General features: G+C 39.9%; 1 protein-coding gene across 1 annotated transcript in view; it reads left to right on the top strand.

Annotated features, from left to right (window-relative positions):
- The window catches only part of CNTNAP5 (contactin associated protein family member 5), an 868,401-nt gene that overhangs the window by 497,631 nt on the left and 344,771 nt on the right, over positions 1-25,999 (top strand). Inside the window, exon 11 of the mRNA XM_007964645.3 lies at positions 16,964-17,070. Coding sequence (XP_007962836.3) covers positions 16,964-17,070 — 107 coding nt within the window. The remainder of the gene's footprint in view (positions 1-16,963; positions 17,071-25,999) is intronic.

Here is a 25,999-nt window from a genome sequence, read left to right as displayed (position 1 = left end):
CCTTAAAGGTAACTTCTGCCTCTTTTTCCTTCTAGTATGGAAGATTTGCGCTTTTGATTTGTACAAACAAGCTTGCAGCCTGCATTTTTAGTGTCTGTGATCTTAACTGAGCTACTCGATTTGTGAGCCTCTCTTTCCTAGAGATAGTGATGCTTGTCTTACAAGATTGCTTTATTGATTTGTTGAAGTCATGATTGTGATAAGCAAGCACCAAGTCTAGCACACTGAGTCCAGAGTTCGACACCTGGTAGAGAAGTTAACTTTATTTTACATGTATAAATATTTAGAGAGAATTAAGCAAGAAAAGGGAGGGAGCAGAATCTTTCTCTCTTTCCCCTGCCAATCCCACTGCCTCCCCCGTCCCGACAAAATCCCCTAGAGATAGCAAATAGACTGCAAGTTTTGTACCAGCCTCAGTGCTAGCAATGGTGGCATCAGACAGTATGCAGATTCCCTCTCAGGCTTTGGGCTCGATAGAGAACTGGTGCATTGAATGACAGATGAGTGAGGTGACATCAGCCATAGGAGTAGGAAGAGAGAGTAAGCCCCTCAAGGAAAAATTAAAAACAAAATGAGGAGTGACCTGAGCCATCTAAGAACTGACAGTCGGTATGACATTTAATTCTAACTTAATAAAAATACAGTTGATGGGCAGCTAAAGACTGAATTTTGTGGTGTGGATTGTTCATTTTGGGAACTCTTTCCCGGGATAGAACTTAAGTTGAGCTTAGAACAACAAAGAGGATTTTCATGCAAAGGCAAGAGCCAGTAAAGGCAGGGAACATGTGTATTCCTGTGTGAGACCCTTTAGAACCCATCTATGATTTGATCAAGGGGCTCCTGTTGTGTCAGTACCTGGGCTCCTATTCATCTCCCATGGTGCGGACCCCCAGGAATTCTGTATTCTTGCATAAGTCTTTGCCTTGGCCAGGGTGGCTGGTTCAGTCAGGCCAAACAGAGCCCCTTGCAGGAGTTCTCACATTTAAGATTAGAGAGTAAGGTTCTTTTCTCATAGCAGAAGCCTTAGACTGCAGGATTCAGCAATTGGTTGCCACAATTCCTGCCACGGGAGGAGACGGGGATGCGGGAGGGTGAGTGAAATCAACCCACAGAGAAAAGAGGTGGCCAGGGAGGAGCCAGCCACCTGGCTGGATTCAAGCCCTGAGGTTCAGCGTTTCCTGAAACGATGCTGTGTCTCCTCCTGCTGTTTAGAGACATTCAACTTTTACTTGCATCTTCGAACCCATGGCTCTTTCATTTCCAAAACGGCTTAAACTGGGTTTTCAACATTTCCATCTAAGGTTTTCATTAGTATAAGTCTTTCTAGACCACACCTTTTACACTCTTAAGTTAGAGGCTGAAGAGTCTAAACAAGTTGAGAGGGGAAAAAAAGCATCGATTGTAGAAGGAAGGATTTAGTGTTTTCCGTTTTGTTTGTGTTCTCCATAATCTCCATGTGTAAGGGCCGTGACATTTTAGCTCAAATTGGATTCAGAATCTATTTCTAGAACAGACACGATGTCAGGGGCCAATTAAGTTGCTGGCCGGCTGCAGTTAGAATCATTAGCAACAACCTGTGGCCACCAGCAGTTTAATGGTGAGGCTGCGCTCTACCACTCAGTGTGGCTTAGGATCTCTCTGCCTTCACCACTCAAGCCCCAGATGCAGGTCAGAACTCAAGTGGAGAGACGGCCGCCCAGTTCACTCCATGAAACCGGGTTTGCTGTTCACAAGGACAGGACACTGATGAAATTTAAATGAACAAAGATGAAGTGTAACCTTTGTTTTCAGCTCCTGGGGTTGGCAACAGAGAATGGAAATCCCAGATCTGCAGAGGCAGGCTGAGTAGTAAACTGAGCTTAGCAATGTGCAAACCAAATCTCTCTCTCCACGTGCTGGGAAAACAAAAAAAAACAAAAAAACGGTTAAAAAATGGAAAGAGTGCAGAAAAGAAAAAAACAGTCTATGACTGTGTCACAAAACCATCTGCAAGTATGAGTGACAAAAATAACAAGAGTTCACAGTTACTTACATTCTATAAGACCTGATTTAACTCCCGCAAAGGTTCAGATATTGTGCTTTGTCTTGATTTTAGAAACAGAGAAACTAAGTCTCTGAAAGGTATCGATAATAGCAAATGTCACAGAACTAGAAATTGGAGGAACTGGGATTAAAACTTGGGTCTCTAATCTGACACCTGGGATGTTTGACTGAATCTTGTCACCTCTGAAGGAGGTCATGCTATGCCTCAGCTGGGGCACAAGGGGATGGTCCCAGACCAGCCCTTACTCCATCACAGCGGCCTCCATGCTCAGACATGGTAGCCTCTGGGCACAGTCCCTAATCCTCTGATTCTCAAAAGCCAGATCAATTTTAATTTCATTGCATGACCTTTAAAGCAAAAATTAAAGAACCTTGAAACATGTCAAAATGGATCAGCATCCTGGGTAATCCAGGCCTTTGTCCATGGGTTCTAGAGACCACGGCAGTGACTACAGCAACAAGGGCCAAGCTTGGACAGTGGTAGTCTCCATTGGAAAATGAAACCTAGAGCAGCTGGGATAATAAAATCCAGAGGGAGATTGGTGGGCCCAATTATAACCTGTATCCTTTTTGGCTTGCATTATTTTATTATTATTATTATTATTATTAATTATTATTATACTTCAAGTTCTAGGTACATGTGCATAACGTGCAGGTTTGTTACATATGTATACTTGTGCCATATTGGTGTGCTGCACCCATCAACTCGTCAGCACCCATCAACTCGTCATTTACATCAGGTATAACTCCCAATGCAATCTCTCCCCCCTCCCCCTCCCCATGATAGGCCCTGGTGTGTGATGTTCCCCTTCCTGAGTCCAGGTGATCTCATTGTTCAGTTCCCACCTATGAGTGAGAACATGCGGTGTTTGGTTTTCTGTTCTTGCGATAGTTTGCTGAGAATGATGGTTTCCAGCTGCATCCATGTCCCTACAAAGGACACAAACTCATCCTTTTTTATGGCTGCATAGTATTCCATGGTGTATATGTTTGGCTTGCATTCTATGAGTAGTTTTCATTTTTGCTTTAACGTGGTGAAATTTTTGTATTCCATCAAATAAAATTTTAGTCCTATCCATAACAAATAAATACAATATTTGAAGATTAAATTAAATAATTCTAGACCTGGTCTATGAAAATAATTCTTAGATCCAGGGGGAGGAGTGTCAAAAATTGCAGTCATACATTAGCCTCGGTATTCATTTTATTTGGCTGTTCTGGTTTGGCTGCTAAATACTGAGAAAATCTTGATTCACACAAATAAGCTGCCTATCGATAGAAGTTCTAGATACCATGCTTTGCAATAGCTGATGTTTTTCAATAAGACTGATCTAGAAGCATTCAAAAGTGGGTATAATTTCTTTTTTTTTACTTCAAATTTGAGAATCGTGTGCATTTCTTAGAAAAGTAAAAGCCAGATAAATACATAGTCAGTGCTAACACTTGCTGTGATACGTCATTATTTTAATATCATGTTCATCCATTCGCTTGTTCTTGCTTCATTCTTATGCAGTGGAAAGAGCTTGTAGCATGCAGGTGTCCCTGAGCATGGCTGGGCTTAAGGGGATGAGGCTGTGGAGTAGCGGTGCCCTCTCTGTATCCACTCTACTGCCTGCGTGGGCCTGAGCAGCCCTGATGATACATGGCAGTGCCTGTAACATCATTCCCCATTAAAGTTCACAGGAATCCCAGGGAAGGTGGGGAAAGATTTCCATCAAAGTCCCCAGAGTTAGCCTGGAGCTAAAGACTAACATGGCTGGTGTCGTGTGTTAAAACCTGATTCATGACACATTCGAAAATGATACCATTTTAACTTAAAACTTACAAAATAATTAGAATTATTTGACAAGAAAGCCCAAAACAAGGAAAGGACAGGGAAAAAAAAATAAAAGCCTACAATTTGCAACCCCTCTGAACCACCTCTACAGAATGACTCTCTACTGAGGTGCAGACCTTTGCTATTCAGCGAGGTCTGGGAGCCAGCAGTTTTCTCATTCCCCGGAAACTTATTATACATTCATAACCTCTGTATCAGGGTCTTCATTTTAACCAAAGTTTGAGAAGTGCTGAGTCAAGTAATAGAAATATTTCTATTCGTAGTGGAATCTGAGTGATGTCCTAAAATTAACAAGAAGACCCTTATAGTAATCTGGAGAGCTCTACTGTCTGTGCGCTTCCCGATAGCTCCAGTACTCCAACTGAGGTACCATAATCATGATGCTGAACAAAAGCCTGCTAGTGTAAGGAACACAAAACCTTCTTCCTAATGGATGTGAGGTAGACTAACCCAACCGGATTTCTCTCCCATGAAATCTGCAGCCCCTCTGTCCATTGTGTGGTGGATTTCCATTCTGATGGATCACTTCTAGGTCCCTGAGATAAATGGGTTGATTAGAGAAATTTAATTATATTCTATTTTGTGAAAATGACCCCACCAAGCTAATAGGAAGTTCTCTTCCTTTGTGAATTTTTTTGGTATATATTATTTTATAATTTGGTGGTAGGGGACTTGTTTCTAAAGTTCCCAGGTAGCAATGTCTTGCTACTATTTTCATAGGCTCAGGTTGTTCGTCATATTAATATTAGTATGGATGATGCTGATACATTCTTCTTGATTCTGAATGTCCTCTGTTTTGAAGAACTGGCCTTTGAATAATTGAGCACTTCAGGGTCATACATTTTAGGTGTGCAGTAGAGTAGAGAGAGGACCTTTCCGTTTTCTGTTCAGTGGCCCTCACTGGCCCATGCAGGGGGAGAGGCCTGTGTTCCCTTTGTGCCCAGCTTCTTCTTGAACCCCAGCATAGTTGCTGGGATCACTGACGTGCATTGCAAACTCATTCGATCATCTTTGCTTGTCCATTATCTAGGGATCATCGCAACAATCTGCAATTGACTCCCTGCTGTGAACTAGACCCTGGAAAATTTAGGAAACTGACTTTTGACACTTTTCTTTTTATTTCCTTAATTCTTTAATGTCTGCATCTGCTGTAATTACAACAAATTTCAATTATAATGGGGATCCAACTGTGGGGGTGAAATGGGATTATGATAATTGGTAGAATGGAAAGGCACAGAAATAGGTTTCAAAAGCTTTCAGAAAAGCTATCTGACCAAAACAAGATCAATGCAGTTGGCTGCTAATTAAAGCAAACAGACAAAGGAACGCAACCTAGCTGATTTTTAATGTACGAGCTTCATAACACAGCTTACATTAGTCAGCTTGCATTTTGAGAACTATTGAAATGTTTTGTTCTTTTGTCTCCAAGGAAAGCATATAGAAATTAAACTGACTTTCAACTGTATAAAGAAGGAATGAGAATTCTTTAAAAGGGAGGTTACTCCGTGGAGCATAAATACATTCAGATTCATGTATAGAGAATCATTTATCTGAAGATTTGGGAATTTCAAAGGCCTGTCATTTGGTGTCCTATTCATTTTAGTCTGTTATGGGAAATGGAGAAGAGGGAAATTTTACAGTGAAGGAAAATTATTTCCATGAGTTTTTATTTAAGTACCCTGAGTATATTTTTTATGCTGTTATCTTTTAACCGATGATTTTCTCAAGATGTGTTCAGGTTGAAGATTTTTTTAGGGGGGTGGGCATGAGTCTAAAAAGTTCATATGTCTAAATAACTGCAATAAAAAATGGCCACTTGGGCACACACAGTTAACTACTGTGCTTATTTTCTTAGACAAAGGATCATTTTCTTTTAAATTTTATTAAGAGACTTAGAATGTGCATGAATCAATAGGGGGCAATAATGAATGGTGATCATGAGAAGTGTGCTATCAGATGAGCTTTATCCAAAGGGACAAAGGCCGTCCCCATTTAATTTGATTTCTAGAGTTTGATGAGGGACGTAGAGGGCAGTCGGTTAGACCTGGGTTTAAATGTTCACTCTGCCGTCACTGGAAATCTGGAACTCGCTGAGTCTCAGGAGCTTCACATGAAAAGGTGACCCCACTATACACCTCCTGGGTACTATGACAACTGCATCCAGGCAATGACACCAGGACAGGCCTGGCATCTCATGGGGCCATTGAACGCATTGGCAGTGATACATATCCAGTGCCCACCTTTCCAGGTAGATTGTCCATTCTCAGATATCTGAACATCTTCTTTATATCTGAACATCTTCTTTACATCTAAACATCTTTTGTCCAGCTGGTCTCTTTCCTGGGCTTAGAATGTGCCTTAGGACAGCTTGACTCTCTTTTTTTACAGACCATCTCCTCCCTCAGCTGCATGAATGTCCCTTTACTATTGTCCAATAGCAAGCATATACACACATGCACTCACATGCACACATATGTCTATGTGTGAGTATATCTATATATTTGTGTGTATATATATGTGTGTATTTATGTACGCACACATGCACATATACAAACTAAAATAAAATATCTCTACATTTCTTTCCAGACTCATTGTAAAAGCCATGAGCAGAAATATATAAAAAGTGAGATGGTACTTATATTACCGCAGTTAATCACTATTAACATATTTCCAGTCCATTGAAGAATTTTCCAATCTCCTTATGTACAGATGTACTATTCATTTTAATGTCTGATGGCATTCTACAGTACGGATGTACTATCATTTGTTTAACCATCCCCCAAATGGTAGATTATCCATTAATTATGTTTTTAACTGTTATCAATGACAATAATTTTACATTGTTTTTGTATGTGTAAAAATGTATTTCTGGGACATTATTGAAAGAAATAGAATTCTAGGTCAAAGCAGATATATGAGTTAAGTTTTTAAAATGCCACTGTATCCATGGCATTATGGCAATGTTCTTCATATGCTGCATGACCAGAAAGTAGTGTAACACAAAACACTGGCAAAGGCTGTAAAGGGGCAATGTGTTCCAAGAAGAAATAGTTGGGCCTGGCGGGGTGGCTCACACCTGCAATCCCAGTACTTTGGGAGACCAAGGCAGGCAGATCACCTGAGGTCAGGAGTTCAAGACCAGCCTGGCCAACATGGCGAAACCCAGTCTCTACAAAAAATACAAATATTAGCTGGGCACCCTGGCGCTTGCCTGTAATCCCAGCTACTTGGGAGGCTGAGGCAGGAAAATCGCTTGAACCTAAGAGGTGGAAGTTGTAGTGAGCCGAGATCGTGCCACTGCACTCCAGCCTGGGTAACAGACCAAGACTCCATCTCAAAAAAAAAAAAAAAAAAAAAAAAAGTTAGAATGCATAAGGGAAACAAAAGGATTGATTATGCAGTATCAAAAAAAAGAATGCAAATAAAATGATGCAAAATGTTTTTCTGTGATATTTGCAAATTAAGAAAAATAAAATCTGGAGTTTTCCAATTTTGAATAAACAAATTTATCAAAATACTACTTAGGGAATTTGGGAGAACAACTTGGCAAATAGATTAAATCTAAAACCTGTTATTTTCACCAAAAAGTAACCATTGTGGAAACAGACAGAGGAAGGGAAACTAGAGTTAGAATTCAGTGCTCCAGACTGAACAAATGGAAGTGGCTTCCAGGGTCAGCTCCTGGGCATTGTGCAGAGCCTGATGGAGAAGCTGAGCTTCTCCCCAGGGACATGAGGGCCAAAGGTGGGATGTAAGAACAGAATTGTGAGCCAAGGCAGGTGCTGATGGGAGTGTTCTGGTGCCCACAAAAGATGATGTTTTTGTATGCAGAACAGACTTTAGCAAGGTTTATTTTTGGTTTTAAAAAAGTGATGTCGGGTTTCTTAAAATTTTAAAATCCTTGTTAAGTTTTTTTTTTTTCTTTTTTTAAAATTCAGCTTATAATGTCTTATTCTATTTATACATCTAGCAGGTTTTAGCTATCAGGTCTAAGGGACCTTTGGAAATGTTTAATCCTGGATTTAGTTATTTAAGTACCTTCAAGTACTTTAAACTACATATATGATATAGTTTATTAACTTTCCAAGTTCATTGATTTGTTAATTGACAAACAGAACGTGACAAACGTTTGCCAATCTTAAACATTCAGAAAACAAACATTTAACTTAAATGAACTTCTGTCTTAGGCTCTTTACTAAGGAAGATTTCAATTAAGGATCTAAATCAGTTGTCTCATACATTTTGTAATTTTTTTTTTTTTTCTCACATTGTCCCCCAGGCTGGAGTATAGTGGTGAGGTCATAACCCACTGTGGCCGTGAATTCCTGGGCTTGAGCAATCCTCCCACTTCAGCTTCTCAAGTAGCTAGGACTATAGGCATGCACCTCCATACCCAGCTATTATTTGAATTTTTTGTAGAGACAGGGTTTCCCTGTGTAGTCCAGGCTTGTCTTGAACACCTGACCTCAAACAATCCTCCTGCCTCGACTTCCTAAAAGGCTGAGATTGTAGGGGTGAGCCACTGAGGTTGGCCTTACACATTTTAAATTGAAGGTTACAAGAATTATACTCAAATAGGCCAAATTCTCTTACAAACACTAAAGAACTATTAAAATATATTCAAAGTTTTATTATAATCTTCCTACAAGAGACAAGAACTGGAGCCGGCCAATTCAAAAATTCTCTCTTGGCCGGAGACCTTTATGAGAGAAAAGATAAATGAGATATTCCTTGTTAGACTTAATGTTTTTAGAAAAATTTAAAAATTAAAAACTCAGTTAATGATTATTAAACTTCATGACTTAACGTAAGACATTAAGATTCTAAGGGTAAGGTTCTTCCTAAGACTGACAGTCAACTGATACTGAGTCTTAACTCTGTTAAAATTCATCGTAAATATGCTCAAGTATTTTTTTTTAAACTTGGGAATGCTGATTTTTTCCTGAGAAAAATGAAAATTACATCACACAGAAGTTTCTGTCCAGGACCAGTTTTGTGACCTTTTTTCTCTTTCAGTACCATACTTCTTTACCCAAAAACATTCATACCATGGTTCTGATTATTTTAAACTTTTGATGCTGAATTTGGAAACTTCTGGGCTTAAAGATTGCATGCCTGAGGAAGACACGTAACGTGCTAAGTGATGAAGCTTTGAGACTGTCAATGTTGGTGACTGTGGTGGAGATCTTTGGCCACTATGTGTGGAAGCTCAGGCAAGGGCTCCGTAACATCCACAGCTGGCTGACCACGAAACCCATGTCACTGGATTCAAAGACCAAATATGGATCCTCTAGGAATTTTCCATTTGCTTAATACACATTGATGAACTCTTACATTTTACTGTACTTGTGGGATTATACAACTTAAGTTTAATTTAAATGGCATGCAATAAAAATGTTTGGTAGGTTAAATGACTTTATTTGGCTTGCAATGATAACTAATAAGGTCTTTCTACTAAAAGCAGGCAGAGTCTAAAATTTTCTGACGTTAGTAGTAAGAGCAAGAAAGCAACCATGTTAACTCACATAGGCTCAGGACACAGAAAAACTCTGTCGTTTGCAAAAAAATGTAAACCACAAGAGCAGGGCAGGGGCAGAGGCTGTCTTCTGGGTTAATCTGTTTTGAAGATGTCACAAACTAGTAGCGAAGAGGGATTGAAAACAGAATTGACATCTTCCTTTCCCATTGGAAATTTATAGAATAAATTCTATATCGTTGTTAATTGTGCAAATGTACATGTTTTTTCTTTCGTGTAATTTTATTTCCAATTAATCCATTTGTCATATTAAGATTCCTTTCCTACCAAAAAATATCTTTAAAAAAAATCTAAACTGACAACTCCACATTGCATAACAGTGTCTGGAATCAGTGGAGAAAATACGCAAAGCCCCCTAGCCCTCACTTTGGCGGAAGTGATGCCTAAGACGTATGTTTAGGTATCACTTTTAGGGAGATGATCTGGCATTTGTTTGAAGGAGGATGTGCAGTGCTCCAAAGTACAGACTTCAGTGACGGGTAGTACGCTTCACCTTCCTAACTCTGTCACTTTGTACTTGGACAAGTTATTCACTCTCACCTAGTCTCACTTTTTAAATCTGTAAAACAGAGGAAATAATATTGTTAAAGCAACATCCCAGATGTGGTCGCGAACACATGTCAAAGTGTTTTCAAACTTTTTGGCCAGGGAAAAGCCTTAAAGAAAGTCAAGATCAAAATTTCCTCTTGGTGGAGATATTTTTGTAGGAAGGAAAAAAAAGATGTTTGGTTAAAAATTATTTAGATAGTCATAAAGCTAGTTTAAGGTTATTGTGTTTTTAAATATGATCTGCCTTAGGTTTTTGTGGGATCCCCTTGCTCTTGTGTTGGGAATTAGCTGAAGGGATCGAGAACGAAAGCCGGAAGACCAGTTAGCTGAAAAGTGTAGTTATTCTGCTGAGAGATGCTTGTGGCTCAGACTAGGGCAGCATCGGGGAGGGGTGATAAGTGGTGAGATTCAGGACAGTTTCTGAAGGCCCAGCCAGCAGGAATTGCTCACATCTTGGATATGGGCTATGGGAGAAGGAGAGCATCTTCAAGTTTGGGAACCTAGAGACTGGTAAGAAGGGTATTGCCATCAACTGTGACAGTGAAAAACACAGGTGAAGTAGACGGTGGGGGCAGGGTGAGGGAGGAGATCAGAAAGTCGGGTTTGGTTAAAGGTAACAAGGATCAAGGTGAGCAGGATGAGTACATTGAATTTTTCAGCAGAATTTTTAATCTCCTGAAAATCTATCAAAATTGTACACAGATTTTATCAGGAATGCTAAATATTCTACCGCCCCCCTCCTCGAAAAGAAAAAAAGCTCTAAGTTGCATCATGCATAAGGGTTCTGCTTCTGATCCAATTAAAGGACAATTATCTTTCTAAGTACTTAAGCCATAAAGTTGTTAGGGCCCAAAAATACAGCTCGATGGACATAAGTAATCAAAAGGAATTGCATTACTGACTTTCATCCGTAAGTGGCCACTAAAGAACGTCCAATTCATGGTCTCTATCTTACTTCTCCACTCAGAGAAACCTGAGTTTCTCTTCCCTCTCTCAATTGCTCCTTGCCTGTGGCTGCACAGAAGGAGGCTCTTTTTCCTTGTGTTACTGTTGTCTCACCACAAAAAAAAAAAAAAAAAAAAAAAAAAAATCATACACACACACACACACACACACACACACACACACAAATGAGGCTCCTTTGCCTGCCCTCTTTCCTACTGAGTTCTTACTGCGCTGCTCAGGAGCATGCAGGTAATGGCAAATGAGTGAAGGTCAGCGAGGCTGTAATGAACTGAGGAGGCTTACCTAACAGAGGCCTACACCCCAGAAATGTCCGTCCCTTCATTCAACCAATCTACAATCATTTATAGAGTGCCTACCTTGCTTACTACTTTGTGTACGTCAGTGCACCAAACAGACAACAAACAGTGCTCTTCTGGAGCTAATGTTCATTTTCAGAGAGACAGACACTGAATCATAAACGGATGCATAAGCAGAATATCTAATGTGTTAGAAGGTAATACATGCTAAAGACAAATAAAATGGCAAGGAAAGAGATTCCAGGGAAAGAGTTTCCAGGGAAGCAGTGAGGAAGGTTTGCAACATTAAATAACATGATGGTGGCAGGGCTCTTTGAGGTGACACTTGAGCAGGAACATGAGCTGAGACATGGGCCATGGGGATATCTGGGGAAAAACACTCTGGGTAGAGGGAATTCCAGCACAAGAACCCTGACAAGGGAGCATTCCTGGTGTGCTTTAGGGACAACAAAGTCAACATGGTTGGAGCAGCTGTAGAAAAGGGAAAAGAGTAGGGGTGAGTTGAGAGTGTTAAGGGGAGCAGATCAATAAGAACTGGAAGATCATTTTAAGGATGTTGCTTTTGCCCTAGATAAAACAGGGAGCCAGAGGAGAGGTATTTAAAATGATCTACCTTAGGTTTTTATAGGGTCCCCTTTGCTCTTGTGTTGGAAATTAATTGAAGAGACCAAGGATGGAAGCTGGGAGACCAGTTAGGTGATAATTGCCGTTATTCTGGTGAGAGATGCTTGTGGCTCAGACTAGAGCAGCATCATAGGAGGGGTGATAAGTAGTGAGGTTCAAGACAGCTTCTGAAGGCCCAGCCAGCAGGAATTGCTCACATCTTGGATATAGGCTATGAGAGAAGGAGAGGATCTTCAAGTTTAAGAACCTGGATACTGGTAAGGAGGGTGTTGGCATCAACTGTGATAGTGAAGAACACAGGTGAAGCAGGTGGTGGGGGCAGGGTGAGAGAGGAGACTGGAAAGTTCGGTTTGGGTACACAAAGTTTGGAATACCTATTAGACACTCACGTGGAGCTGTCCAGCAGACAGCTGCGTAGAGAAGTCTGGAGTTCACCAGCCAAGACTGAACTCAAATCTAAACGTTGAAGTCGCTCGTGTGTAGCCATGAGATTTGCTTTGGCTTTGCTCAGTCATCTTATTTTTGCTTGAAAAGAAGCCAAAAATTCGTATTTCTTCTGTGAAACTTTCCAAATTAAAAACAAACCGACAGACTGCATTTCCTTGAACTGTCTTGATTCCTCTTGCTTTCATCACACTTTTCCCAGGCCTCATCCACTCCAGCTGGAAACTTCAACCCGGCCCCAGTTAAAGCTAAGTTACAGAGAAATAACCACTCTGATCTTCCTGAAGGAAAGCTGCGGGGGGTCCTTTTGTTCTTTCTAACGCTCATGTAGAGAGAGCATGTTCAGCTGAAAGTGTGCTTGCCGGGATGTTTGAAATTGGACTCCGGTTTAAATACTCGGAAATCTCTGTCTCTAGTCTACCTAGTGGTTCCATCTCGCAACATCCCACAAAATCTTCTCTCTGCTCTGAAGCATTTTCTTTGGCTGTCTCCATTGCTGTGCATTTGCCTTTAAAGAGAAATACTCTGTTTCTTCATATTTCCCATGAACAGCCAAACACAACACAAAACCACCACCTTGAGGCCCAAACCGTGTACCTCTGTAGGATGGACTGTGACCTTAGGTACGTGGACCACTCTAGATGAACCTTCGCACTTTACCTATTACCCAGATTGTCAATAGCCCCACCTAGCAGTGATCCTTCTCTTTTGGAAGAAATTTTTATTTGGATAAACATTATAAAGGCTTTTAACCCTCTGACTTTTTTTTTTCTCCTTTCATTTCTATCTCTTCTCTTTCTTTCAACCCTTTCTCTCATTTCCCTTAAGACAATGCACATTCTGCTTTTATACAGAAGCTAACAGCTTCCAATGTGTCTGCCACACTATCTGAGTTTTTCCTGGGACACATCACCATGCTAGCTTGTCTGGGCTTTGGGGAGTAAGAGGAAAGCCATTGTGTCCATGCCGAAAGCTTTCTTTGTTAAACATTGTGCACCAAAGGAAGTCACATCCATCCAGATGCAGTTACAGATGCAATATCGTTAGGATTTTAGAAGACAGACGTTCAATGTGTTTATCTCCTAGCAGTTTGGATTGAGAGCCTAACACCTAAAAGAGTGAGTGCCCTCACACTTAATTGACTCTTTTCACTTCCCATTTCTATGATGGGTCTTTTTCTGGGCTAATGTCTTCAATGCTCCGTTTGTGCCACATAGAGAGAGAAAGAAACAAAAGCCCAGTTAAAATGAACTGATTAAAGAACAGGGAAACTATACTCGTAAAACTGCCCTTTTTAAATAAGAAAATTGGTGTTACACATCTTTTATCTCAAGCAGCTATTTCACAGATGAGTTTTTCTAATCACAGTGTGCATTGAACCAAAATGAACCAAGCTTGAAGGCAACTCTCCTAGTGCTCATTTATTAGTATTTGTTTTTTCTCATTCTGGGAAAACTAGATTTTTCCTTACTCAAGTACTCTTTTACCCTTCCAGGAATGCATCATTGGTTTTTCTGAGTGACCATAGACAAATAAGTTTCTAGTAAGTTAATAAAAATGTAGTTTCTACATTTTTATTGGTAAATTGAGTTTATCACTGCAAAATAAGGTCTGTGTGAAGCATATTAAAGATGTGTTCTAAGTGCCCAGATATTTCTTAGAGTTTTTGCCTAAACCCTTCTCCCTACATGCCAAAGTAGATTTGTAATCTTTTGTTTTAAAAATATTTAAAGTGGAGCAGGTGCTGTGTGGCTCATGCCTGTAATCCCAGCACTTTGAGAGGCCAAGGCAGGTGGATCACCTGAGGTCAGGAGTTCTAGACCAGCCTGGTCAACCCATAAAAGAGATGGCTAAACCCCGTCTCCACTAAAAATACAAAAATTAGCCAGGTATGATGACAGGCGCCTGTAATCCCAGTTACTCGGGAGGCTCAGGCAGGAGAATCACTGGAACCCAGGAGGTGGAGTTTGCAGTGGGCTTAGATCTTGCCCACTGCACTCCAGCCTGGGTGACAGAGCAAGACTTCATTTCAAAAAAAAAAAAAAAAAGTGTGGAAAGTGTTTCTTTTTCTTTTTGTAATTACAGGAATATTCTTTCATACTCAAAGTTAAAATTCTGTTAGTTGAAAGTAAGAGAATGCCAGCTCGAAGTAGCCTAATTGCAATGAGGATTTTCCGGAAAAGGGTTGGGCTATTCACAGAATCCAATATGGATGAAAATAGCCAGCCCTCAGGAAGTTCATGGGTGCAATGAAGTCTCAAGAACAGCAGGGACCCACCACACAGTGTTGGCATGTCCCTTTTTTGCCGCATACTGCATGTCAGCATATCTTTTTATTCTGTCTCTCTTTCACTGCAGACAAACGTTCTTATGTCTGAAAACATGACCACTGAGAATGTCTGGGGTTTTTATTTTATAGTTTCAGCCACCAACAAAAGGCAACCCTGAACTTTCTTGGGGCCCGAAACAAAAGAACTACAGAATAAGCACCTATTGAGCGTGCTTTGTTCCGTTTTTCTTTCTTAAGGCAATTTCTTTTTGGTTGGGGGAGGGCAGCAATAATACTATAATTTGCTCATATGGAGATCTCTGTGTGTGTTTACATGTGTCCTGTGTGGAGGGGGATGGGATGGGGCAAAAGGAGGTGTGGGAAGGTCATGGAAAAACTGGGCAGCTTCAGAAGAGGAAATTATGGCCAAAGGTAAACTGCAGGGGAAGCAGTATTTCAGAAGCAGGGAGATGCTGGGATGTGAAAGAAAACAGGGTGTGGGGACAGGGGTCATTCAAAACAGTGCTAGACCCCCAGGATCTCCTCAGGGCATGCCTGGAGAAAGAGATCCTTACTTGGATGAGGACATCAAGGCTCTAAGTTTTTGGAACTTCGCTCCGAGGACAGGCATAGAGCAGGACAGGATCTCTGAGTTACCCAAGTGAGAAGCCTGTGGCCTTTCCTCTCCATCAAGACCAGGGGAGTGGGTGGGAATAAAGAGGAGAGGTGGAATTTGAATAGACAGAGGACCACTGTTTTGTTGTTTGTTTGTTTGCCTGTTTTGTGTGAATACATTCCATAGCAAAACCATGGGCCCTTCATTTAAATCTTTCCTGTACTTTAGGCTATCGTTGAATACCATAAAGTTATCAGCAAGCTTTTCCCAAACATAAGCCCTGTCAGCACAATTGTATGTTTGCTGTGCTGAGCAGAAAATTTCTAATAATATGTCTGAACATATGCAGGAATATTCGTTTCTGGGCTTTCAAACAATCATTGCTGGCGGCTTTCCTACCTATATAGGGCAGTCAGAGTAAATCATCTTACTTTTGCTTGCCTCAGATTCTTAGTGGCTTCACAATGAACCCATTTATTGTATTACATACCACTTCTGTAACTTCATTGTTTGCACCCTCTTTCTTTTTAAATTCACGGAATTTATTCTCCTATACTCTCTCAGGCCCTATAAAAATTGTTTTCAAAAATTATGGTACGTATCATTGTTTTTACTCTTAATTTTATTCACTACATTTACTGAGCACCAGCCAGGTTATCTCTTAATGGCAGCAGGATAAGAGGTGCAGAGAATAACCCAAAGGCATCATGTAGTAAATGGGATTTGAACTCAGATACATGTCTCCCTAAAGTCTGTGATTTCTGTATGGAAGAAATAAACGTTACCTCCACTCCCATTAGCCCAACTAATCCTAAAAATTTTTCCTTTCCACTATTTTTGAAATTTATAAAGGCTGTGTTTTATTTGATTGTGTTCATGCTTCGTATGTTAAACTTTTACTTAATCTAGTCCTGGTCTGTTATAATCACTTTTGTCCACATCATTTGTTGTAGTTTTATGATAGTCCATTAATTTTATGTACTACAGATTTCCTAGGTAATTTTCTAATGTTGGACACTTACGTCGATTCACCATTATGAATGGCATCATTGTGAATAACACTCATTAGCATATATATTTTTCATATTTTGAACAATAGCCTTAAGAAAGGATCATCTCAGTGTGATTGCTGATTCAAATTATATAAATATTGTATAGAGTTTTTTATGTGTGTGGTAAAAATATTTTTCAGAATAGCCATATTATTTTGGCCTTAAGTAGTGAAGCCTTTGTTTTGAAGATAGCATTTATACTTTTACAAATGATAAAGTATCCTTGCATTTTAGATGCACAAGTATCATCTTTTCTAATTTCATGTTGTCTTTGTGAAGTTTAAAATAGATACCTGGTCATTCCCCAAAAAAAGAAGCATGAGGACAATGACCTCAATTATCTGCCTCTCCTTTAAAAATGCAAAACCATTAAAAAATGTAAAATGATTGTCTTTATACATTTTATTTTTTGGTAAGTGTAAAACCTTACAAATTCTGACCTCTTCAAATGAACTTTAAGTCAACATGAATTTGCCTCAATAATAATATTCTTAACTTAAATACCTACATCAGTTCTGAAACTTTCATTGCCTAGTAATGCAAGGCGATTCTACCTTTTGTGGTAAAACTGTAATACTCATACTATTTTGACGTCATTCAACCTGCCTTAGGTATGGGCGTATAGCAAATCAATATCTACTATTAATTGAGGCAGTTGGATATGAGGCATTTTTGCTTTCCCCTTTCTGTCAATTGATTTGGTTCTTTTCATTTATGTTTTCTTTCATTAGGTGTTTGCCAAACTACTGTGAACATGGAGGAAGCTGCTCCCAGTCCTGGACCACCTTCTATTGTAACTGCAGTGACACAAGTTACACTGGTGCCACCTGCCACAACTGTGAGTAAATTGAGCATCTGCCCCTGGTGGGATGGACAAAACTCCAGGAATACCATTGTTAACTTCAGGATCTATTTAGCATGGGGCAGGCATGTTTTATTGACTCATTCAACATGTGTGTTTTAAGAGGTGATTATGTACCAAACACTTTGTTGGACACAGAGGATGCATGGATACAAGCCATATTCTTGTGGAGTTTATGGTCTACCAGCAAAGCAGGCAGGAAATGAGATCATGACAACACAGTTGAATAAGTTTAAGGTGGAAGCAAGGGAAGGTGCCGTAGGCACACAAGAGGGAGCTATTAAGTCAATTGCATTGTCTTGATGAGTTGTTAGGCTGCTGTAATAAACAAACTAACATCTCTGTGGTATAAGTAACAAGGTCCACGCCATGCCTGTGTCACAAGCCCATCAAGCATGACAGAGGCCCTTCTTCCACCTTGTCCTCATTCTTAGATGGTAACAAAGTTCTATTATCTGGAAGGTTGCTGTGGTAAGAGGAAACACAGGGAGGGAAGCACAGGGAAGCATGCAGTAGCTTTTCAAAGCTTCTACTGGAAGTAGAAAACATTACTTTCTCTCACATTCTATTGGCCAAATAAAGCCCTGTGGGCACACTCAACTTCAATAGGGGCTGAAGTGCAATTTTTACCATGGAAGGGGAGAAAAGAGAACCTGAATATTGGTGATAAGTGCTAATGACTGCCTGTCAAGCCCAGTGTTAGGGAGACTTCATATAGAAGACCTGAGCTGATCTTGTTGTAGAAATATGGGAGAAAACAAGAAACAAAACAAAAAAAAAAAAAAGAAAGAAAGAAAGAAAGAAAAAGGATACTCAGAAGCAAAGAAACAAATGGAGACATAAAGCACAGGGGTCCTCTGCTCTGTGGAAAATTGAAATTTTCCAATAGTTCCAGATGACTGGAGGGTGCTGAAAATGAGGAGGAGTGGTAAGAGGTGAGACAGAGGTAGGCTGGAGTATACACAGGATAAGGAGTGAGGGATAGAAAACAAGTAAAGAATATGAGCCTTGATTTTTTAAAATTAATTAATAATTATTATTATTTTTATTTTGAGAGAGAGAGTTTTGCTCTCGTTGCCCAGGCTGGAGTGCAGTGGCACGATCTTTGCTCACTGCAACCTCCGCCTCCTGATTTCAAGTGATTCTCCTGCCTCAGCCTCCTGAGTAGTTGGGATTACAGGCACCTGCCACCACACCTGGCTAAATTTTGTATTTTTAGTAGAGACGGGGTTTCACCGTGTTGGCCAGGCTGGCCTTGAACTCCTGACTTCGTGATCCACCTGCCTCAGCCTCCCAAAGCGCTGGGATTACAGGTGTGAGCCATTGGGCCTGGCCCAGCCCTGATTTGTATAATTGTATAGTCTTATTGAGACCATGGGTGGGGGAAAACACATGAAAAAGTATAGGAAGTTTGCCAGTCAGAGAAATGTATGCCCAACTATGGACTGTAAGTGTGATTGAGAAAGATACTTCTGAAAGCGCTGTGTGGAATTGTAGAGCATTTCATGAAAAATTAGGAATTTGAAATTGGCTTAGAAGGTAGAAGGGTAAGATAAACATTTTCTAGACATAAGAGTAGAGCCAAGGCCTGGAGCTATTCTGAGGACTACAGTGAGAACTATCATTCTGGGACAGTTCCTGCCAGTTTTTCTTAAGTGCCTGCTGTTGCTGGGCTGGCACTTGGAGATTCAGAAAGAACATGGTAGATGTCAATAGGGCTGGAACCAGACCGAGCAAAGGTAAGTGACATTGATATTCTCATCCTTAAAGACCTCTCAACCATTCCTTAGCCTCCTCCATTCCTTCAAAGCAGGATTCACTGATGATGTCCATAGGGAAGTCTGATCAAATTAGAGAAGAACTAGTCCTCTCGTCCACTGGTCATTGGGGGGTATGCGGTTATTGCTGTTAGTTGCCTACAGAAACAACAAAAAAAATTGTTTGGCTTTATTAAAAAAAATCTTATTAAAACTTTTCTACTGAAAAATTTAGAATTCAAGGTAACTAGAAGAGTACCATTGGATTGTTCATACCATAAAGGGGTATGCTTGAGGGGATGAATACCCAGTTTTCTATGAAGTGATTATTATGCACTGTATTCCAGTACCAAAATATCTCGTGTACCCCATAAACATATACACCTACTCTGCACCCACAAAAATTAAAAATAAAATAAAAATTAAATTTAAAAGAAATTTAGAAAAAAGAACACTGGAATAACAGAGATTGAATTTAAATTTTACCTAGCTCTTTTTTTTTTCTTTTCTTTCCTCTTTGATGTGGAGTCTCACTCTGTTGCGCAGGCTGGAGTGCAGTGGCGTGATCTCGGCTCACTGCAACCTCCGCCTCCTGGGTTCATGCCATTCTCCTGCCTCAGCCTCCCGAGTAGCTGGGACTACAGGCGCCCGCCACCATGCCTGGCTAATTTTTTATATTTTCAGTAGAGACAGGGTTTCACCATGCTAGCCACAATGGTCTCTATCTCCTGACCTCGGGATCCTCCTGCCTTGAACTCCCAAAGTGCTGGGATTACAGGCGTGAGCCATCGTGTCTGGCCTTTACCTAGTTCTTATATGTGAATACGTATATGAATTTATCACTTTGGGGATCCTTTTATTTTTTTGCAGGTCCTAGGAAGAAAAAGTAATGAATTCTTGTGGGTTCATCTAAGGCTAAAATTAGGTGTTTTTATCTAAGAGCCCCAGTAAACACCAATTTCTAAGTTTTAAGTCTGGTTCCAAAAATACTATCACCAAATAGCCAAGAACAATATATAACTATAGAGAAACATTGCAGGACCCACATAAGGCTATCCAGATTGTAATATCAGTGCTGCTATAAGAAGTTCAGAAACAACTTAAATGGCCATCAATTTAATAGCAAGACAAGGGAAACATGAAGATTTAAGTTACAGCAACCCTAATTTCAGCCAAATCACATTACAACATTCCTGTGACTGTTAAAGCTTATTCTGCTCACTTTCTCCAAAAGTAATTTAACAATTTTTTGAGGAGTTCATCTCTATGGATACTGCTCTCCTTTAATTTACTTCATCCATCAGGCTAAAAATAGATGTCGAGCTTTAAAAAAAAAAGTGTGAAGTTGAAAATCAATAGAGGTGAGGTGCTGGTTTTTAAAGGAACACTGTCAAGCCCGATGAGCAGGAGACTCAACACACAAAAACCTTAAAAATACCATTTTTTTAAACACCTTCCTATTTCCTTTTCTGTGAAATTGCTCAATGCCTACACTGTAGGCTGCGACTTTGTGAAACTCTATCTCGCTTCTGGGCACCCAGCCAGAACCAATCAAAATCCCTTGAATATTTGTGACATTTGGCAAGCACACCTTAGTACTCCGTGCAATTCAAATATTTGTCCTCCCTCTAACTAATTTCCCTCTCCCCCAGTTGGGTGAGAACTATTGTTTTTAGTCATTTTGCAAACCAAGTGATTTCATCAGCAAGCTTGTGTCTCCCTCTCAGCAAGCATGGGTCCCACTCACAGGCCAGGTGAGAGCTTCTGCAGCGCAGAAGATGGCACACAGGGCACTCTCTGGCAAAAACAAAAACAAATAGGCCTGAAATTCTGCACTTGTGGAAATGACAGATTCCTTGCTGCATTGAGGGATGTTTTACTGAAGGAATTGGCCACAGTCGAAATAAGAAATAAAAACCCTTTGGATTAATAAATTATTTATAATAATGTCTTGAGTATTCTCTTAGTTTTGTCAAGCTCTTCAGGAATAGTCTTTCCCTCCTCATTGCTGGTGCTTTCTAGTAAATGTGAAGCAAGAGGACGGACTTAGGACAGATAGGATTAACTGCTTTTTGTCCAGCCTTTGTGGACAAGAGAGGGCCTGGGTGAGGTAGGCACAATGGACTCTCTAAGGAACAACAAAATGGAAATTCCCGAAGCGTGTAGACACAGCATGCTGTTGTCGAAAGTAGAGATATCTTCAGTCAGTCTTAATTTCTTTTTATCCTTACTTGATGCTATATAAGGGACTTGGATGTGCTAGTTTGGTCACTTTTCAAACGTACATCGTTCAAAACCACCTTTTTAAGAAAAAGGTGATGAATGTGTGGGCCATTTCTGTCCCATCTGTGGCAGCTTTCCCATAAAGTGCCATTGGAGACTATCATATGATGTTTGTAAGTTGTTATGGTTAGAAAATTTCTCTGAAAGTGGTATCCTATTCTCCAGAGGAGTAACTGAATAAAAACAGTGTTTGCAGTCCACCAGATCAATCCCTGGCAACCCAACCAAGTTCAATGCTTTCCAACTCCCAGAGATAGATACCACGGTTATTAGTTGAATACAACGTGCAAGTTCAGAAGGTTGTATAATCAAAGCCAAGCTTCTAAGTACTCAGGGTATATTTTGGTCATGGTATATCATATCTACTTTATTAAGAATCCAAATTAAGATAAAAAAGAGCAGATTTTTGATTGTGAGATATTAGGGCATAGATAGATAGATAGATAGATATCAGTACAGCATAACAGTAAAGGGATATGCATAGTGTTATTATCTCCATTTTACAGATGAGAACATTGAGGCCCAGAAAGCTTATATAAATTCTACAAGGTCTATTATCTAGTAAATGGTAGAGGTTGGGCTTTAAACCAAGGGAATTTGCCTGTTGATGCCAGATGCTAAATCCTGCATCTTATTTATACCTTCAAACAAGCAAGGCATTTGTAAACTTCCATATTACAAACTTGGTGATGGGACATTCACGACCTCCTTTATATTGCTTAAGACACAGTAGAATAGTGTGAGATCATAATTGAAAATACAGTTCTAGAAGACTGAGAGATAAGAAAGTTTTTGTGTTCTAGAATAATCGTGAAAGCATTATGGAAGGAAGTAGAATGACTTGGAGGACTTCTAAAATTGAAATAGACAAAAGGAAAAGGGAGGTTTGTCGAAAACAGACTGTCAAGGGCTAAGACACGATAGTAGACATATATATGCTGTGTTCTGGGACAATGCAGAACTTGCCTGGCTCAAAAGAAAAAAAACAAACAAACAAACAAAAAAAAACGTGATTTGCACTAGTCATTCATTCCTGAAGGCCACATGGGATTCCTAAAAGCACTTTCCCCAGAGAATACTGAAACACACTTACCATTATAACTAGAACTTTTCACATGCTACTGCCATACCTATAAATATTATTTTAAGAACTCCAAAATAAATAGCCCAAGACTTTTTTGTTTCTATATTCAACCATCTTAATATCTTTCCTTGTCTTTACTATTTTGGTGGGAGAGGCAGAGGACCTGTGTTGTTTCCAAGTATTTATTATTGTAACCAGAACTATGTTGAGCATCTTTGTATTTAAATATTTTCTAATACCACAAGTTCTATGGCTCACTTAAACAAACCTCAGAAACTGCTTTATTGAGTCAAGAGTTCTGAATAGTTTTAAGAATCTTGATCCATATTTCCAACTTGTTTTCCTAAACTCTTATTACAGTTTACACTCGGATCACTACTTTCTGATACCTTGTTTTACCTTCTCTGCCATTATTGTTTTCTACAGCTTGTAAAACTATTTTACATGTGTTTTTACTAACACAGTGGCATATTAAAATAGAGATTATTATTGACCCTCATTGTGAGTTTCAGATTAAAAAGAATTTTTTTTTCAGATGACTTGTATTATAGGAATAAGATTGCTTCCACAGAATTTTCTTTTTTCATTCAACAAGTACTTTTTGAAAATACATTTGATTCATTAAACTATGAATTTAGTGATGACTGTCACGTTGAACAGACCCAGTAAGTGATACAAGTACTTTTCCTTGATCTTCTCGATATTTATCTCTGATGACAATCACATGTGCCCTGCTCAGGGTCTTTTCACCATTTTTCAGCCTTTGCCAATCCCTTTTCAATAGTGTAGCCTCTCGGACATCCTAACAATGCCCTTTAGCTCATGTTTCAGCTTTTCAGAAGGATGTCAGCTTTCTTCTTCTTTCAAGCCTGATGTAGTGCTTCTTCTGTGGGGAAGTCAATAGCCAAGTATTGATTCAAAGCATATCAAGTCATCTGGCTATCAGAAGCTCTAGTAATCATTGCAGAGGTATAACACTAGCTTTAACAGTAGGTAAATGGTCCTCTGACTGCATGGCATTTGAGTGGCTGAAATGAAAAGTTGGATAGGGTAGGAAATTCTGGTAATAAGGGAACTCATTTAACATTATTGCTCATATCTCTAAGCTTAGGTCAGTGTTTATCCTAATACATATTATTCCATTTCCCATAAAGATCTAAAAAATATTTATCTCCATCATTAACCCTAAATGCTATTAGCAATTGTTCTCAACTGCAACTAGAAAGGGGAAGTAGGAGAAAGAAGAAGAAGGAAGAAGAAGAGGAAGAAGAAAGAAGAAGAGGAATTGAATTTACACCCTGCTTTGTCTTACGACATTAAGCAACGCTTTTATTATCATTAATGTTATTTATGTTAACGACCTACTGAGACTATAAACCTATTTAGGTGAGAAAACATGTCTTACTTACACTTGTACCAGTCACATTCATGGCTTTTTGGCATATAGGCTATTATGGAAATGGTGAGACAGAAGATTAAGCAGAAAAAGATAACTCAGTGTGCTCTTAGTGGGAATTCCATAAGAGCAGGATGATATCTGAATCTTCCCAAGGTCTCCAGCCTCTCCTTTAATCCCTGACACATAGTAGATATCCACTCTTTGATGTATACAAAAAAAAAATGAATTTATGAGGCATGTGCGCATAACAATGTCAAGTTACTGTAGCAAGAGCATTGTTACTTTCTTGAGAAAGTTCTCAAAATAATTGACCTTTGAGCAGAGATTTGAGAGATGAGAAAGAGGAAGAGCACAGACAATGGCCTTGCAGGAAGAGGGAGCTCCATGAACAAAGGCAAAGTGACAGGAAGTGTCAAACAACAAAGTGGGGGCTATGAGACACCTGGCATAGCTAGAATTGAAGATGAAATGGGGAGTGGGGGCGGGAAGGAGATGCAGGAAATGCAACAGGGTAGAAAAGGCAGGTGATGAATTGAGAAGGAACTTACTTCTCTGCTGGCCAGCTAAGAGCCAGCCACAGTTTGTTGGTTTCATTTTAGTGTTGAGGATCGGGTTGCTAATATTTGTTGTTTGCTTTGTTCATCAGTTTCTTTTTTTTAAATGTAATGGTGACGGTGCTTTGGAGCATATACTGAAGATGGAAGATGTGGGTGCTAGGGACAGATACTGGATGCAATTTGCAATTTTGTGGGCAGCAAATAATGAGAATCAGCACAAGCCAGAAAGCAGGAACCTGATATGAAAGGCGTATCTAAAATTGGATCAAGTAGACTTAAAGAAAAATTGAACACAGTAGATAGAAGGATGACTTTCAACTTTTTAACTTGGAAGACCTCATGGATGAAGAATGGAGTGACTAAGTCCTGAGGTCTGTCTCAGTGTGACAGCCTAGTGTGAAATACAGGCCCTACAATTTACAAGATATGTGACCTAGGCCAAGAAGCCATGTGAGCTCCATGTGCTTTAACTTCCTCCCCTGTCATATGGGGCTAATAAGAGCAATCATTTCAAAGAAGTGTTATGAGGATTGAGTAAAACAATCTTCTTAAAGTATTTAGCATGGTGCCTGACAAATACAAATTTCCTGTTTCATGTTAGCTGCTGTTTAAATAAACAGAGGATGTATAGAAAGAGGAGGAGATTTAGTAGTTGGACTTCAGTCTAGTTTGAGGCATGGTATTTGCCTGGAAAGTTTTCCACTGTGTAGAATTAGCTGGAAAACTCTGGAGTGAGGTCCAAGGGGAATATCAGAATCAGTGCGTGCATAGTTGCTGAAGCCTTTTGAGTAGATGAGTAGGCCAAGGGTAGGACCTTGAAAGTAAAATATTTTAAGAGAGTCAAGAAGAGATACAATCAAGAAGGAGTGATAACCAAAACAAAGAAAGAAAGTACTGGATGGGTGCAGTGGCTCACGCCTGTAATCCCAGCACTTTGGGAGGCCGAGGCGGGTGGATCACGAGGTCAGCAAATCGAGACCATCCTGGCTAACACGGTGAAACCCCATCTCTACTAAAAATACAAAAAATTAGCCAGGCGTGGTGGCCCCTGTAGTCCCAGCAACTCAGGAGGCTGAGGCGGGAGAGTGGCGTGAACCCGGGAGGTGGAGCTTGCAGTGAGCCGAGATCGTGCCACTGCACTCCAGCCTGGGCAACAGAGCGAGACTCCGTCTCCAAAAAAAAAAAAGAAAAGAAAAGAAAAGAAAGTACTAAGGAAAGTGTAAGTAACCTAGGAGTCAGAAGCAGGGTGTTTCAGGAATAGACTATTCACAGAGATGTCTAGATACATAATATACCGCTGAGCCGAGTACTTTTTTTTTCTTTTTCTTTCTTTTTTTTTTTGTGAGACAGAGTCTTGCTGTGTCACCCACAGCCTAGAGTGCAGTGGTGCAATCTTGGCTCACTGCAACCTCCGCCTCCCAGGTTCAAGCGATTCTACCTCAGCCTCCCGAGTAGCTAGGATTACAGGCACAGGTCACCACATCAGCTAATTTTTGTCTTTTTTAGTAGAGATGGGGTTTCACCATGGAGGCCGAGCTGGTCTCGAACTCCTGACCTCAGGTGATCCACTCATCTCGGCCTCCTAAAGTGCTGTGATTACAGGCCAAGCACTCTTTCATCATAGTAATTGGTAATTGTTACACGACTGGATAGATGTTTAGGGAGAAGATGGAAAAAAAGCACAATAAGGGGGAAAAATGAAATAAGAAAACCAATAAAATTCAACCTGAGGAAGCTAATTCAAAAAGAAAGAAAAAGAAATCAGTAATTTTCGTCAGCAGCCTAAGACTGTGGCAGTATTGGAATGCAGTGGAATTTGCTGATC

The sequence above is a fragment of the Chlorocebus sabaeus genome, chromosome 10, assembly GCF_047675955.1.
Source record: "Chlorocebus sabaeus isolate Y175 chromosome 10, mChlSab1.0.hap1, whole genome shotgun sequence".
Classification (NCBI taxonomy): Eukaryota; Metazoa; Chordata; class Mammalia; order Primates; family Cercopithecidae; genus Chlorocebus; species Chlorocebus sabaeus.
This window is presented reverse-complemented; position numbering and strand designations above follow the sequence as displayed.